At 37.9% G+C, this 17,879-nt stretch overlaps 1 protein-coding gene across 1 annotated transcript in view; it reads left to right on the top strand.

Moving 5' to 3' along the window:
- The window catches only part of CA10 (carbonic anhydrase 10), a 209,991-nt gene that overhangs the window by 33,941 nt on the left and 158,171 nt on the right, over positions 1–17,879 (top strand). The window contains exon 2 of the mRNA XM_075518919.1: positions 5,563–5,637. Coding sequence (XP_075375034.1) covers positions 5,563–5,637 — 75 coding nt within the window. The remainder of the gene's footprint in view (positions 1–5,562; positions 5,638–17,879) is intronic.

The raw sequence follows: 17,879 nt of genomic DNA, 5'->3' as shown, positions 1-17,879 counted from the left end.
CTGGAAAGGGAGTTTAGCAAAAAAGATTAAACTTTTTCTTATAGCTTTTTTTTTTTTTTAAATCATCCTGCACTGTTCTCTGTAGGGCTAATTTTCTGTTAGAACACATGATCTTCTGAAACACTACAGGAAAATTCCTCTAATTTTACTTTCTGCCATAAGGCACAGCCATCTTGGATTACTTGTCAATGACTGAAGAAGATACCTTGAGAGTGATGAAGCTACCCAGAGTGAACTATGGAACTCTGAATGGAAAGTCAAATAGTATTACATAGCTAAGCAATAGCTTCTGCTAGCTGGGAAAGAAACAGGATAAGGCCTATAAAGCCAATAGTCTGTGGGACACAAAGGGTGGATATACGTGAAGATCACACCAGCATCCAATACCTTATAAATGTATCTTTCATTTTCAGTGTTCGCTATTGTAATAGCAGATTTGAGGATTTATTTTTCTTGTAGTAAGCACTATGCCATTTTTCTATGAGTTTCATATCAAAGTATTAGCAATGAATTAATGCTTTGCACTAAGTTTATTATGAAACTATATGGCTCATAGTTGCAGCTGGTTTTCTTTTTAATCTCATAACTATGCAGAAGAGGTAACAGTGATAAAAACGTTATCATGTATTTAATGCCAGGGCAGTACTAGCCAGGTTATCACAAGCAAGACTCTTAGGATATAAGTTGAGTAGGGATAAGCATGCAGAGTGATTAATATAGCAATCAGAAGAGCTCAGATCAATAAAATTCAGATGAAAAAAGATTTTTTTTTCCTAACTGCTGTCAGCCTGATTCTCCACAGTCTAGCATTTTTCATCTGTGTGAAATGGCAGTAAAGTGAATGGAGAATTCTGATCTGGCAGGATTCTACTCTTGGCTTATGCTCAGATGTGAATGACTTAAATGATGGCATCAGATACGAGCCTTTGTATCTTTTATTTAAGTATAGAAAGTAAATAAGTAATTGTAGAATGACTTGTTTATATCTTGCAAATAAGCATATTTACTGAGGGGTATTAATTTTGTATTAATTACAGCATTTTATATTACATCAGCATTAGCATTCAAACAAGATGAAGACCTCTTTGCGCTGCAAATTATATGCAGATATTTGAGTATCTGCATCATGGTACCTGGTATCTGATACAATGTTATCTGATGATTTTAAAACAGTTTTACTGACAGCAACAGCTTCTCTTTGAAACATAGGCCTACTCATTTTAACCTCTAAGCTAGATATAGTTCACTGATGACTTTATGGGGCATTGGCATCTTTTGCTGTTTGCATTCACTGTACATTTTTATGATCCTGTACAGTGCTGTTTCCCTATACATGGAAGTCACTAGGAAACAAAAATGCATGACATCTTGCAGAATTTAGGCTGTAATTTTATGCTCCACAATGAGACATACCTACAATAATCTGACAAAATGAAAGTAACACATGTCATATCAGCTTCAAATAAATATCCTGTCTCCTCTGCAGCAGCTGCATTGAAAGAGATCTGACATAATGGTGTTATATCAGCAGAGCTACTAATCTCACATACTAGTGATTTCAGTACCAAGGGAGAGAACGCTGTAGCAAATGGAGGTCATTCAATATCCTCTAGCACTTTGGACAAACGTGGCATTTTGGACTGTCCCTACTAATGGCAGAATACAGTGCTGATGCTAACATTGCTGTTGCAGAGCTACTTGTGCAGGTAATCTGCTCCTAACAGCAAAGTGTCTGTTCAGATGGACCTGTTTATTTTGGTGCCTTGCAGAAGCAACAGTATTTCTTGGAAGCAAAAGGCATACTCCAGGTTTTAGCGGTAAAAGCAGAAGTCTCTGATGTATCAGAAATGAATTTTTTTTTTTTGGTATTTAACCCTTTTTAGGAATACAGAATTGCTTTCTAGACCTCTTGCCTCCTCAGTATCTTATGTGACAGGTCATGCCAAAAAAAGGAGCTGCCATGGCAGAGCTGCAGTGTTCTGGTAGGAATACAGGAGTATCAGAATCCACAAAGCAAGTACGCATGTCTCTCTTTATGGTCCTCAAGTGGGAGAATTGCATTGAGAGGTACAATAGTTCTACTTTAACTAAAATAAGAAGGATGCTGAGAGAATTTTGCTATTTTCAGTGTCATGAGGTGGCACATATGAAGAATCCTTTTCCTTGGCAACAATTCCTGAGCCATAAGGTTGAACCTGTTTACCCAGGCATAGTGCCATTCTGTCAGATGGGCACTGATACACCAATTGTAGAGACCCTGTGTTGTACGTGCATCAGGTGTAAGTGTCCCAGATAGGATTCCCAGCAAGGACTGTCCATATGTCTGTTCATTCTAATTTTATATTCCCTTGTTCCATTACTAACCCAGGTATGGGCCTGATGATGTTTCAAAAATAGAGAATAGCTTTTTTCTCTCCTTTAGTAAGACCTCTTGTCCACCTGCGTAACATAGATTGGAGTAATGGTTTAGGATAAGTTTTTGGAAGACAAACTTTCCTCCCTGGCCTTACCAGACCCCCTCCTTCTGTATTCAGAGAAATGAGAGTTTTATAAATCTTTTTCTTTTCTAAGCAAAGTCCCTGTAGGATCCATCAAAGCAAATCTTTGGCACCAAGCTAGATTTCATATAGCAGAGTGGAAATCTGTGTTCAGTCACTCTCTGAACTATTTTGCAGGATGTTTTGCCTGAACTGGTATAAAACATTGAGGTTTCAGGGTTCAAGAAAGAGCATGGCACTGGGGATTGTCTCCCTAGCTGCTCTCTCACAACAACTACCTGCCTTTCCTCTTGATTTCCTCAGTGGCCTCAGTTTTCTGTAAATCAGCAGGACTCCCAGCATTGCCCTTGCCCTATCTTAGATATTTTACATGGCTATGGTACAACATCTTATTTTGCTTATTGTACTCCTTTTTATGTGTTTCATTTCCATGTGTATTGGAGAGATAAGGATCTGATATCTCTGGAATGTGCAGAGTGATGCCAGGTCATGTTGGTCTCCGATAGCTGAAGCAATTGCACAGGCATCCAATTATTTAGTACACAGCTTTGATAATCTAATTTTCTTGCTCATCTTATGCAGTCTGTTTCATACTAATGCAGGAGATTTGAAAAAATATGACAAAAATCTTAGTTTTCCTGATATTCCTTTTGGAATTAGCTTTACTAAGTGTTGGGGCAACACACTGAAGCAGAGCTGCAGAGCCGGCCTCTTTTCATTTTAGTTTAATTTAAACTCTGAAAAACTGATTATATTTTTCTTCTGGACCTGGCATGTATCATTTAGATTGGCCACAGAGTGGGCAAAAGCAATACATTTTTGGACTGTGTATGTTTCTATGAATGCTGAGAGTAAGCAGTTGCGTTTGAAAGTACCTATCCTCCCTGAAGTCTTCTTAACTTGCCACTGTCTACATACGGACTTTTTTCACCCACTTTTAAAATGCAGCTGCCTCTGGTTGGCTGAACCAGCTTTAGCTGTGTCTATTACTACAAGATGCACTTTAATGCAATGTAATTTTCTGGGAAATTTTAAGTAGAAGAATGATTACTGTGCTTTGTCAGGACTCACTTATTAGTATCCTCTACTATTGCTGAAGCATCCTGAAATCTTTAAGGACTTCAGTTGCAGAGCATAGAGGCATAAAAGTAACTTGCATCAACCAGTGTTGAGATCCAAAAAACTGCAGTTCAAGACTGGATATGAATATTTTGCTGCTTAGATATTTTGATTTTAGGTTGGGATTTGCCATTTTCCAAATGTTTGTATATTGCGGTCCAGCACAACAAAGCCATACACGGTTTGAGTTCTCTAGGCAATGATATAAAAGCTAAAATAATGAAGATAATGTCATGTGCAAACTGAAAAGGTTGCAAAGTGGAATAGTCCTTTCAGTTTAACATGTCACCATTCAATTAATGGAATGAGCATCAGTACTGCAAGGAGAAATCTGCATCCACACATACCCCATTCCACTAGTGTGTCTGGATTTCTGGTAAAGCAGAGTGTTGGTCCTTCTGTCAGTATGTTTAATTAACTTCAGATTTACTTTTGTTTCTGCAATTTACAGTCACTTAAATCATAAATATTGTTTTGTAACTGATAGAACAGTATGTAATGGTCCTCATCTTGTATCCTTTTTAGACTGAATGCCACATCCTCTTTGTAATTTTTAATGACAACAACAATTTTTATTATATTGCTGGAACTTTTCCCGGGATAATTGTGTCTTTTGTATATAATATGTGATCTAGAAATGAAACTGCAGCAGAAAGCTGCTAAATCCAGCATCTTCTGTAGCTGTGTATTTATGTTAAAAAATCCTTGGACCTAGTGCAAGAGATTGAAAGTATCTTATAAAACAAAACCAACCCAAAATTTAAGTTAATGATATACAAGGTAGCTGAACTTTCTGTAGCTCAGTGAAAGACAGTTGCTCTAAATATGCAAATATCGAGCAAAATACAAGTGAAGGCAGAACATATTTGCATATCAGCTCTGATGTGCTATCTTATGGAAATCAACTGCATGTTTGTCTTGCTGTGTGTCTGTATGCCCTTTGAAAGTATTTCCAATTAACAGAGATTTTACATTTTGACCACAAAACTTGCTCAGTTCTGATTTCCTTCAAGACAAAGAGAAGTAATGACCTTATGAGTAGCAAACTGACTGATCAAGACCTTTCTGCTCTTGGCTTTTCAGGAATTTAGAGAAGTCATTGAAGCAACAGTCTCATCAGGCGCAAAGCTTATCCAAAGCTTAGACTTTTATTGTTACAGCCTTCAGAATATTGGTCAAAGAAACCTTTCATTGCGTAACGGCACTGTGTTATCAAATGCAACTGTAATAGAGTTGCATGTCACATACGTGTAACAGAAGCAAGTATTTTGCCTAGCTACTAGGATGACTGTGGTGGGAGATAAGTAGTGGGTGCTACATTGCAGACAGAGAAGATAGCTGAAAAAACTTTTATTCCTGCCTCAGCATTATAGCATAAGCCAATATTTGTGAAGCTATGGGCTATGCATTTCTGTTCCAGTTTTGGAACTCAGAGCACATGGGATGAGAGGAGAAGCAGTTATAGACACACCTATTACCTGTGGTTCACTCTGTCACTTCTTCCCATTCGAAGTGAGAGATTATTGGAGAACTTGGGAAAGAAAGGGGGAAACTGCTTTTCAGTCCACCAACTTGGACTCAGATATTGAGTACTGTATATGAGTGCACTCTTTTTCTCTGCATTTTTATCCCATGCTGAATTTATGGGTGACACAGAAACCATCAATAGTGCTATTGATCCTCATTTTCTACCTGAATTTTTAAGTTTAGTGATCAGTTCTTCAGAAGCTGAGTATGTTTTACTGTATGAGAAACAGGAACAAGGTCCTCTAAAATACAGATGCTTAGCATAATTTAATAAATTGAATAAACATCACTTTGGGAACTTGAGGAATGGCTCTTCTGTAGAAGATGATACCCTGTCTAGAGTTTCCAAAGTTTATGTAAGTAAGTATTTCCTATGTCTTGCCTTAATTTTATGGTTTCTTTGATTATTTCTTTCTAGCTCAACAAAATTCACCAAAAATCCATGAAGGCTGGTGGGCTTATAAGGAGGTGGTCCAGGGAAGCTTTGTTCCAGGTAAGTGTAACTTTAAAATCTTAGTTTTGATTAAATATTTTTTCACTGGAATTAATATAGTTGGGTTTGGGGAGATTTTTTTGTTTTGTTTTGTTTGTTTGTTTGTTTGTTTTTCCGTTACAAAGATTTGAAGTACTCAAGTACTCAACATCACATTATAGTGAAGCGTTAGAAAGGTTTTTGTCAATACATTGTCCAAAGACCATGGCTGTTTTCCGGGAAAGAAATCGCTTTGATGACATTCCTGGTTTCTCTCAGTAAAACTAACATGATGCTACTTTGTGAATGCGTGTGTTCTGTGTATAGAAAAGAGAAAGGGAGGACTGAAAAGCAGTATTGCTACCTGGATGAATTTACTTATCTGATGCAGCACTTCTAGATAATCCCATTTCTACAAATTTAAGAGTATATTAGGAAAGGAACCTAACTAAAACATGAACCTAACATGCAAGTTTCATTGATTTTTGTCTTCAAAACAAGAAACAATGAGTGCAAAAAGATGAAATCCTAACTTGGCCTCAGTAAGATTTAGTAAATGGTAAATAATCAGTAGGCAGCTAAAAGGATCTAAATACACCAGCTGAATTTGATAGGCAAAAGTGAAATTCAGGCTAGCAGTAACCTGGCATTGGTCAGTATTAGTAGAACTCCTCCAAATGTGTATTGGTTGTCCTAATGCTACATGCTCCTTAAGTATCATGTGGTCTGAGTAGGCCTTAGCTTGTTCTTTTTAGCTCTGGATCTCTCTAACACATTGTAGGATTCAAGCTGCCTGAGACATTGCCTTAGACTGATAACTTTTTATTTTGTTTTTTACCTATATTTGACACCTGATCTTTTTGTGCTCCCTTTCTGTAAATTATTTTATTCTTTCTTTCAAACAGAATTGCTTTGTTGGGTCTTCACTGTTCCATTTCACTAGATGTTTCCACTTAGAAGAGAAGTTAAGAAACTTTAGCAACCTCCATTTTCTGTTCAGTTATGGAGCTGATTTGACAGCTCCATTCCTCATTCAGTATACACAGAAACTTTCCAGGATTATTTTGTTGAGTATGTTTTCAGTGCAATTGAGATGAAGATGCATTAATTTATGTATATTAGCTATATATTACAAGCTAAAATAGTGCTTCAAGTTCTATCATGAATGCACCATGAAAATTGCTACATGATCTTTATTTCTTCAAAGTACTAGAAAATATTACTTGGCCATTGTGTGATCTATTCCTAAGAATCTGTAGATTTGATGTATCATCAGATATGTTCACTGTTGTGACAACAGTTACAATCTGACAGTCATTTGAAATATCAAAAATGCTGATTATCTTGATGGGAATACTAGTGCAAACAAGAAGAAATATTTCAACCCACAAGTTTCTGGCACTGAAATTCTTGTGAAAAGCACATATGAAGACCAACATCTACAAACCTGGAGCTTAATTACATATTGATGCAGCATAAAGTAGCTTTTCAGATTTACTTGAGATTGGTTTGGGCTGTCAAAGACACTGTAGTGTATTGTTATGCATGTTTACTTCCTAATGTTGATAGCAGGGGAAGAAACCTGGAGAACATAATCACTTGCTTTCAAGAAATTTCAGCCTTCCTGATTTGCACGACCCAGGTAGATGCCCAGGAGAAGGTGAATGAAAAAAATATTTGCTTAACATACCTTCTAATTATTTCAGCTTAAAGTTATTGGGAAAAATAATTTAATTGTCAGCATGTAAAGAAACGTATGTGATCAGGTAATGCTTGTGGTATTTGTGAGAAATTTGGGCTTGGGAACATCCTTAGAAGATTAATGAGGAAACAGTCATGACTCAAACTTTCAAGAAGGAAGACCTTTTAGATGAGAGTGGAGAGACGCCTCCTTTCTGAGAGAACCCTGAATTACCCATACATGTGGAATATTGGACTAACCTAGCACACATCCTCAAGAATTGGTGCAGAAGGACAATTATGAACATCTCACTGAAGCGGCCATGCAGAAAGCAAGAGTAATTTGGGGGCACCTTTCTTGCAGACTGTCGTGTTTCTTTCAGATTCAACTCTGCAACCTGTAAGCCTCAGCAGAAAAGAGAAATCCCATGAATTTTTACAGAACAAACAACTAATTTTTTTCAGCAGCACCTAGATTTTGAAGTCTTTGAAAACCATATTTAAAGCATTTCAAGGATGCATTTAATGGTTATGATCTCGGACTAACACATCACAAAGGATATGTTAGTGCATATTAAGTTTATCCATAACGATAGCAGTCACATATCAGATCATGCATGAGATGCTAATTAGCACCTGAGAGGTGATAGCTGCGAGGCAGTCTGAGGAGCTATACCTGAAGTTGCTGACTGATGTGCACCAAAGCAAACAGCTATAGCCATCTGCTAAGATGTTTCCTTTCCACAGCTGTTTGTCCTATCCCAGGGCTGGAAGTTACCACCCCCAAAGGTATTAGAAAGGAATATTTGCGCAAGACTCTGTCACTGCAGCTCAAAACTGGCATCTCGGCTAATATGATTGACATGAATACAGCTCTTTAGCTGCTTGGGGGAGCAACCACAGGCATACAGATGACTAATTGGGGGTAATAGCATTGTAAAACACTCCAGGATGAGTTGCTAGAGTTTTTGTCACAGCTTTGGCTGTGTGAATACTTTTTGCCTACTTCAAAGCAAAGTCACTGTCTTTCTTTGAACTATCGCTTCTTCTTTCATGTATAGTTGTGTAAGAATGTATTTAGGAGTGTATCACAATATCCCTAGGTTAGACTATGCCATTCGTAAGTTTTTGCGCTTAATACCCTGGTTTGGACGCATTTAAGTCAAGACCTAACAAATGCTCTGGATCCTGCGCAAATTTGACTTTGAGCAGTTCATAAAATCAAACCATACTTCACTACATTCCCCAAATCCCAGACTCCCTATACTCTGGGATAGATTTTAGCAAAACTATTTTAAATCTCTTTCTAATGTAGTATGTTCATCTAGACACAGGTATTTTTCCCAGATTCTGGGATTCACAACTTTCATGTTGTGAACCAGTGGCTTACAATCACTCGTGTATCTCACAGGTAGGAGAGGATATAGGCAGAGATGAAGTGCAAGACCCATCACACTGTCTTTCCCAACTTCCCTTCTTGCACTGCTCAACAGAGAAGAGAGCAATGGCGACTCACAGGTTGTCTCACTACAGTAACTGTGGCTCAGGTCTTTCTTAGTGCCAAGCCTTGCAAGTGAAGGTGTGGAGTTGTCAAGTGCAGGAAGAAAGGTGCATCAGTGGCTGGATCTGTGTATATACTAGTGGTGCATAAAACACTCTCCCATCTCCCACCTTTTCTAAAAGCAAAGAATTGCTCTTATGATTTAAATCATGTAGGCAAACAAAACAGAAAGTAAGTAGTGCTTTAAAATGTTAATTGAATGCAAACTAGGTTCCAAATTAAACTTCAGGGAATGTTTAAGGATGAAGAATGAATACTTTTCTTTATGCATGGTGGTTTGCATAATAATCAAATAATCTATATTATTACATACTTTCACTACATAGACTTTTTCTGGTATGGAATATCAAAGTAGTTCATGATAGGTTAAAATACATATAAATAATCTTTTTTTATGTCTTTTATTTCGCTGAGTTTTGCTGTGACTATGAATATGTTGTGTCACTGGAGTAGTGCAGGCATTTTCAGGGTGGCAAAGGCAATAATATTTCAAACTATTCTGTACCATTTCTTTTACTTCAAATAGATGCACATAACCTTTGATACTCTTGTGTGTCTGATAGTATTGATTCTCTTCCTAATGCTCCTGTTTTTTTCATAGCATCATAAAAGTGGGCTTTGGTAAGCATAAAATATAAAGGTGGTTAAATCTAATTTATGATCACTGAATTCACTTGCCAAAACTCCATCCTGTTACTGAAACTTTGGACTACATGTCAATACGAGGGCATAAGTGTTTCTTGCCCTGGGAAGACACTGTCTTCATTACCCTTACTGAACTGTACCGTGTCTAAAGTTACTTTACAAGGTGATAGTGCTACTCTTAGCTAAGAGGAGGAAGTCCATCTCTACCAAATAATGAGTGAACTTTGCTGAAGGAGCAGATAATGTTCTTCTCCTTCCTTATAATAAAGGTTGTAAAACAACTTTAATTCCAGATAAAGATCTATATCCACTATGATTCATTATTGACTACAAACCACCAAATCAAAGGCTACATGTTTCCCTGAGATTCTGAGATGAGAAATCCCCTGTTCACAGTTCCTTTCACAACTCATTTTACTATAACAGGGGAGAGACTGCTAGAGATTCATCATACTGCTCCTGCCTTTTGCAAGGATCATGTCGATAGGATTATGCACTAACATAGACCAGCTGGCAAAGCTACACTGACTCAAAAGGAACACAGGGGCAGTGTTTGTGAAGCACTGAGAAGCTCCCTCCAAGGAGGAAATGCATGAATTTGGTGATGATTTACAAGGAAAAACAAGCCTAAAACAATTGACAATCTTGGTCATGAGTGCCAAAATGTGATTTTAAACTTCCTGCTATCACCATGTGCTTTTATTATGGTCCACAGAGGCAGTTCAAGTGTCCCTAGTTTCTCCTGTGTGGGCCTTAAGATTTCTTTTTATTACAGCTTTAAGATTTCTTTTAAACTACAAATTTCTTTATGTACGTGTCCAAAAATAACCTTTGACGGGCAGGTCACTGTAAGAACCATGAACTGTTTGTCCATGGCCTGAAACTGAGAGAGATGAAACTTCAAACCCAAACACATCTTAAACTTTCTGAAAAGCTCATGTATTATGCCATCCTCCAATCACATAGGGGTCTATTTCATACACTGAGACTGGTGATCACCTAGTTTGGTTGCCTAACTAACACAAAACATAAACCTGCTGATTGCTACTCCTGCATTGCTCCCTTTTGTACTAACTACAAAATTTCTTCTAGTCTTATTTTGGGACTTCAGGAGGCTGCAGCATCACTCACTGTCTGGTGCGTTTTGCTTGTCAGTGAAAACAGTGGTGCTGTCTGAGCTACAGTAGTGTTTTAAACAGTCTGCACACACTCTTCAAAATCATTCAGTCTGGTGCCGACTCTGAAAAATTAACCAGCCATATATAATTATTTATTGGAACAATAAGCAGTTTTTCTTTTAGAAAGCAATAGAGTGGAACACTTCATTTCTTCAGGGTGATAGAGCATAGATTCTGGTAATCATTCACTTATTGCTTGGAACTTAGGTTAGTATGTATAATATTTCAGCTTTGGTTGTCAGTTAAAGATAGCTTGAAGGAAATATACTTTGTACTAAATATTTTCTTGATTTCTTACTTCCTTTGGTTATTCTGCAAAAACTGACTGTTTACAAATCATGTAACTAGAAAGGAAACTAGATTTTTTTGTATTTTTGCGTGGTAGTTAAATATAATTAAAATGTAAAACTATTGTCTCACTTTTCAATGAATTGCTGATACAATTTATTATTTTAAAATAGGAAGGAACAGATGAATTGACTGCTTTAAGTTGGAAGAAGAGGGGAACACTGTTGAGGGGAGACATTTGATGGCCTCAGTTCTAATACAAATACGGCAACATTTGCTCATCTTCATATGAACTGTAACCAAATTATAGCATTGAGTTTGAGACACTCTCATATTAGTAGTAGTGCTGTACTTAATGAGACTATCAGAATGAGTCTGTAATTCTGAGTCTTCCTTAAAAATGTAAAGAGGCTGGTTAAAGAGTGACTCATACCTCAAAGGTTTGATTTATCCCTGAACTTAAATCTGAAAAAAGTGGAATTTAGCATATTAAGATCTGGTTATGGTTCTACATAATACTGTACCTTCACAAGGAAGTACAATTCCAGGTGATACAACTTGGTCTCCAGGTTTAGTCAACATTTAGTCTTATTAAAGGAGTTTTATGTGTACTATGTCTGAATTAAAGCCGAGTTTTCCAGATTAATGATTTAATGAGTTGGATTTTCCTGACAAAGCCTCCAATGCTCCTGTTATGTGGATACTCACATTTTACTGGGAGATGAAATGTCCCTTGGCAAGTCAGTGATATAACTGAGAGAACCATGCCATACTTCTTTATAGCAAGAAGTGTATTTAACAATCTCAATCTGTATCTCTGAACGTCTGATCATGCAAAGCTTTAAGCAAATATAAATACTGTGAGTTGTTTTATGAATTTACCTGATTTTAATACAAATGTGAATCTGCTTGCTTTCATGAATAGATGGAGAAATAATGCAAGATACTGTGAGTGGTGATCTGTAATGTTCTCCTTCAATAGCAATCATAGCAGTGGTAGAAAACTCAAAGTTGACATTGATTGTGAAGATATATGTGTGAGATTTGTTTATTCATTTAAGAAAATGCTACAAGTGGCTGCTGAACAAAAGTGTCAATTTAATGATGTTCCAGGATGTGCACTAGGCACACCTTGCTTGTGTCATGGGCACATTCTTAGTAAGTTCAGGTGAGAATACACAAGGTGTCCATTCATCTGGCTGTGGTCCAGCAGTCTTTTGTCTGTCCAGCAACTCTTAGTAATTAAGCAAGATTAAGGGCTTTGTCTTAAACACTTTGTTAGTGATCCTTCTCTGGGGTTGCCAACCAAGCTGAATCCTGAATTCTCATCTACCCTGTAAGAAGTCCAAAATGAACTTCAAAGGAATAAACCACTTCGGCTGATAGGACAGCCCTGTTTGGTGCAATTTCAGTTGGGCCATTTCTGTTGCCAGTGACTAGCCCTTAGAAAGGTGCCAACAAGGATGGCTGCATTAACTAGCAATACGCTACATTTTTTTTAGCTATGTCCAACTTCTGCAATGGCTTCCCAATATGCACAGGAAATTTTCTTCTAATTGGTTCCTAGCTTCTAGCTAGCTTTGCATTACCTAGAAATCTCCCTAGAAACTTTCTGTGAGACTGTTTCCTGAATTAATAACTATGGTCAGTCTCAAGCCAGGAAGAAAAACTGCCGCTACAGCTTTCTGAATGGTGTCTTATCCAGAGATGCAAAGGTGATGGGCGGTGAGAGGTTTTTCAAAACTCTCCTTTCTAAAGGGAATAAAAGGGAGGAACAAAAAGGAGGAAAGGGAGTAAAAACAGGAGATTGATGGGGTAGGTATGTTAGTCACATTATCTTGTCCAAACTGCATTATAAAAGCTGTGAGAGACTATGTTGGGCATAGTCATATCAGTTTCCTTCCCCTATTTATGGCCTGTGTACCTTTAACGTTCCAGTGGTGGGTAGTCTAAGCTCACACTTAATAGGCAGAGTCAAAGAGAACCTACTGTCTGTAGATGCTCTATACTTGATAGTAATAGGTAGAATATTTCTTAATCAGAAGGAAATAGCTCCAGCTTTTTATCACTTTCTCCATTAGTTCTGTTTAGCAGTGAAAGAAGACTATAACAAAACTTTGAGTCAATGCAGAGGAAGACGTACAGGACCACAGGACACTGCGTGGTGTGGTTCTCCAGAGCAATCTGACTGTGGAGGAGGTGTCCTGGCAGAAGGCCTCCAGGGAATACACTCAGAAGAGGGCAGCTCTGCCTGCAGTGTGGACCTTCTCCCCTTCACAACACCTGGTGGCACTGTTATTTGCTTCCCACAGCCCCCTTCTCACTTGACTAAGGAGCCCAGGATTGGGGATCATCCTTTACAGGTGCTTTTGTTACCAGCACGGAAATCAAGAAGTCACTGTCTTCAGGTCCTTCCCACTCCTCTGAATACCCATCTATGTAGTCCTTTTTACAGGGCCTTTTGAACAGAGTAAGTTACTGTCTTACATATGGCCTATAGCTGCAACCATTTTGCAAACAGATCTCCAAATACTTTTTTCCCCCCTAAGCTTCCTTCACTCCTTCAACAAAACAAACAAATAAATTTTAGAGGGCAAGCAATGTGAACTAACCACAGTAAAGAACTCTGAAAATCTAAAATTTTGAACCTTGCCAGACTTGTGGTTGGACCACAGTTCTTTGCTAAAGTGGTCTCAGATCCCTTTTCCCTTAACAGCCTAATTATCCTTCTTGGGTGTGTTTTTCCCTCCTAAGTTATGATTAATATCCACAGAAGAAAAATTGCACGTAACAGATGTATCTCGGACTTTGCTTCATTATACTGACAGGACCAAATGATTCAAGTTGTCTTCCTATCTATTTCTAGCCACAGTCAGGCACTGCAAAGGTCAAGCCTTCTCTTTATAACAAATACTGCATTGGATAGCACATTTTATCTTGCTGTGTTACCAGCTGTCTAGTACCTCTCCTGCTGAACCTGCAGGTTCCTCCTGCTAGGACACAAGCAGTATCCCCCTTCTACTTAGGAATGTGCTAATGGAAGACCTTCAAGGCAGTAATCTGCAGATCCTTGTCAATTATTGTACCCCACACTTTGCTGTTTGGTTAGATGCCAATTTTAGGGATAGCAGTGCTCCAGTTAGTTTTTGAAGAAGTTGAAAATCCTCTTTTCCCCCTATCCTGAAGTGGCTGCTGTTTACCTTGCAGTGACACTAGTATGGGTTATAAGAAGAAAGAACAATTAAGTAACATTAATTCTTTGAGACAGCAGTACTTGGTAGGGCTACCACAACCTGCATGGATGATGGCTTCTAGCTGGGAGGAAATTTAAGAGATGGTGGTTACCATTCGGGCATCTATATCCTGAAACAGGAGAACATGGAGCAGTATCCAAAACATCTGCTGTCCTACACTGTGGCATCTACAATCATTACAGAATCTTGAAGACCTACAGTTACTGTTGGTTAAGTAACTGCTCTTTCTGCAAATTTAATGCAATTTATTTTTTTTAAATACTATCCCAGCCCACTTTGAACTTGTTAAAAGTGAAAAGCCAGCAAGCCGACCTCTGTGATCTTTCAAGGGTTCATCATTCCATGATGAGCACATCCTCTTAAGCTTTTGCTTAAAAAAACAAGGATCATTCCTGTGCAGGACCTTAGATGTATCACCAAAAGTTTGGGGGTTGTAATAAAAAGCTAAGGCTAGTATTAGGAATCTTTCTTTTCTTAGGTTCTTCACTGTGACCTAAAAGCAAAGGAAGGAATTCCAAGTATAGAAACTGGCATATATAGGAAAGGGTTTATTGTATTCTTGACAAGCTAAGTATAAAAACAGTGGTCCATGACTAAGTCATTAATAACTGAAAGCTTGTAAATCCTTACTTTGAAGGATTATTCAGGATGTGCCAGACACATCCTGAATAATCTAAGTGCCAGACAGCAAGGCTCCTGTGTGTTGGTGCTGCTGAGTATATGTATTGGTATATTCAAGAAGTTTATCTTATCTTAGGCCTTGACAGGCTACTCTTCACACAGTATCTTAGTAGTTCTTGTCGCCCTTTGGCAGTAGACATTTTGATGGTATCCATGTCTCAGAGGAGTAGAATTGAAGCACAAAGAAATCTGATAGAAGAATTAGTGGCTGCTCAGAGACCCAAGGAACTTTTCTAAGCTAGTAATCCAAACTGAAGGTGAGTAATGACACCTGCCATGGTTGATTATGTAAGGAGGGGACTTGGAGCTTTGGCTATTAATTACCTCGTAGTAGTAGTCTTTTTGTGCGTGTGTGCATGTGTTTTTGTACAAGATGGATAGTAGCAGTCATCACTCCCTACATTAAAAAAACCCTTTCTTTATAGATGTTCGTTGTATAGTGTAAAGTAAGTTAGTGTCTTGTGGAGAAAGAAGTCACTGAAAATAACAAGGAAAAGTAATTTTCTGTGCTAATAATGTTCTTCTGTAGTGGCATATAATTGGACTTAATCAGAGAAGGGTTACAATGCTTCAGCTTATGTTTGCTTAGGTACTTCTCCCATAAATCTGTATGGGATGAAATAGAACTGGAAGGGATTGCAGTATAGCATGGAAATAGAGATAATGAGTGACACTAAGAGGTTGCCTCACCACTCCTATCATTATCCCACTTACAAAAAATACTCTTGTAAAATGCTTTGATGAAGAGAATTATATTTTAAGAGTACTACAATTACAGTTTGCAATTATCAAGTAGGAATCCACCTCTTACTTCACTGAGACTGTTTACATCAGGATATTTTAGTGACTTTGGGGAGATTATTCCTAACTGCTACATTGGTGATGAACCCAGCACCGAGGACTTTATATTAATACAGCATGCAGCTTTCAATTCATACATCTCTTTAGTACAATTCAGTGTCATTAGGGTAGAATTTGCCATTTCATACAGAGGAAAATATGGTCACTGCAGCTACACCCTTATCTGTGGTTAAAATAAACTCCTGTGAAATAAGATCACACCACTACTCTGTGTATGGTTTCACAGGGTAACTCTGCTTGTTGTTTGTTGTCAATGAAAGCCTTACTGTTACTCACAAAGAACTTCCCTGTCAAATCCTGTCCCCTGCCTCATGGAGAAAGAGGTCAAAAAGAAAAGGAAATGAGGCTGTTACCTAAAGGTAGATACATCATATAGAATGAAAGTACTTTCCTCATAAACTGCTATGATTTAAATTGTGAATATGGAATCAGAGGATTGTTATATCATAGTATTTATTCAGTAGCCTGCAAGAACTTTATTTCTGAAGTACCTTGTGTGTATGTGTAGAATTACTTAGGCTCTTCAATTAGGGGACTGCTATTGACTTGATAGTCTGAAACCACTCATTTGTACCCAGTGAAAATTTCCTCCCCTTGTAACACCTCTCTAAAAAGGTCAGTTGTGAATTCACTGAACCATGAATCCATTGAACACACTCAGGAGCAAAATCCATGCTCATCATTTACCATGTCTGCCTGCCTATGAGTACATGGAATTACTATTTGGAGAAGTTTTACTGCTGTTACTTACATACATTAAAATACAGCTATCGTATAACATCACCCCACCATGGTATTTCTGGGCACATGCTATTTGTGGTCATCAAGAGATTTACTATCTCTTACAAAGAAACTCACCATAAAATACAGTCACCTACTTAATGCATTTCCGGCTACCTGCTGACCCTGCTTAGAGCTGTAAATTGCATTATAGTTAATGACTCTGGCCAAAGAAGGAAGCTTCCTGAATGTTATTGATTGGGTTTTTTTCTACTACTGAAAATATTAGTTAAAATTGTCACTTTTTCCTTTCTGAATAGAGTATGGTTTTATACTAGGGCACTTTTTCATTTTGTTTTTATAAAATGTACAAAAATGCATTAGTGTTTCCAGACCAAGCAGTCACCAACTTTATAGTCGGGACATAAACCCTGAAAATAACAGCATAACATCATAATGGGAAACCTGACAGGTCGTTAACTACAGCTGTGCAAATGGCACTGCTATAATTCACAAGTGCATGTAGACAACATCCCAGCCTACAGCCTTTCAGTATCTGCTCGAAAGAGAAAAATATTGAAGTATGTAGCACAAAATAACCAGGTCACACTGGAAGTTGTTCGCTTGACACCAGAGCACATTGCTGATAAGGTGTTCCACCCCAACACCGAGGTGGTTCTTTAGGACCTTTTTATGACCTCCCCCTAATTTATTTTTTCTGTGTCTTTAATATCTAGGAGCTTCAGGTATGTGGGCTCAGGTGAAGAATGAAGGGCTTTACACAGAGAGGTCATTTTACAAATACTAAATGAGATGTAGGTAAAGAAAGATGGATAAGGTGAGTTCAAGGCAATAGTAAGGAGGCTGGGAGAGAATTAAACAACCAGTTTAGATACCTTTGTCATCAGGCTAATCTGCTTAGTGTGCCTATGCTGTTGATTAAAAAAGAAAAAAAGATGTTCCTGTAGATCCTTTGGAGAAACCCACGTCTTTTGGCTGACTAAAATGAAGTGGTACAGCTGCCCCAACAGAGAAGCAACAGCAGGCAACAGGATGGGCACTGTGAACTTAGCATAACTCCTTCATGTGCATTACCAGATTTTCCATTTCAAAGGCTCATTTTAATAGAGCTGAAGAATGTTACATGATTATTTGCAGTGAAATTTTGGCATTATGTCATACTATATTATAACTTCAGAAGCAAGGAAGGAAGAAGGGTGGATGTATGCAGGCCAAGTAATAGCCAATTGCACAGCCACTGTGTTTCAAGTTTAAAAACAAACCCAAAGGTTGAAAAGCACTAGCATTTAAACAATGACATTTCAATCAGACGGTGAGTAGATGAAATTTTTCTTCCTCGCTTACAAGAAATACTTTGGTCATGTTGGGTTTAGT

Source organism: Mycteria americana, chromosome 16, assembly GCF_035582795.1.
Source record: "Mycteria americana isolate JAX WOST 10 ecotype Jacksonville Zoo and Gardens chromosome 16, USCA_MyAme_1.0, whole genome shotgun sequence".
NCBI lineage: Eukaryota > Metazoa > Chordata > Aves > Ciconiiformes > Ciconiidae > Mycteria > Mycteria americana.
Note: the sequence above shows the minus strand (reverse complement) of the source record. Positions and strands in the feature narration are given on the sequence as shown.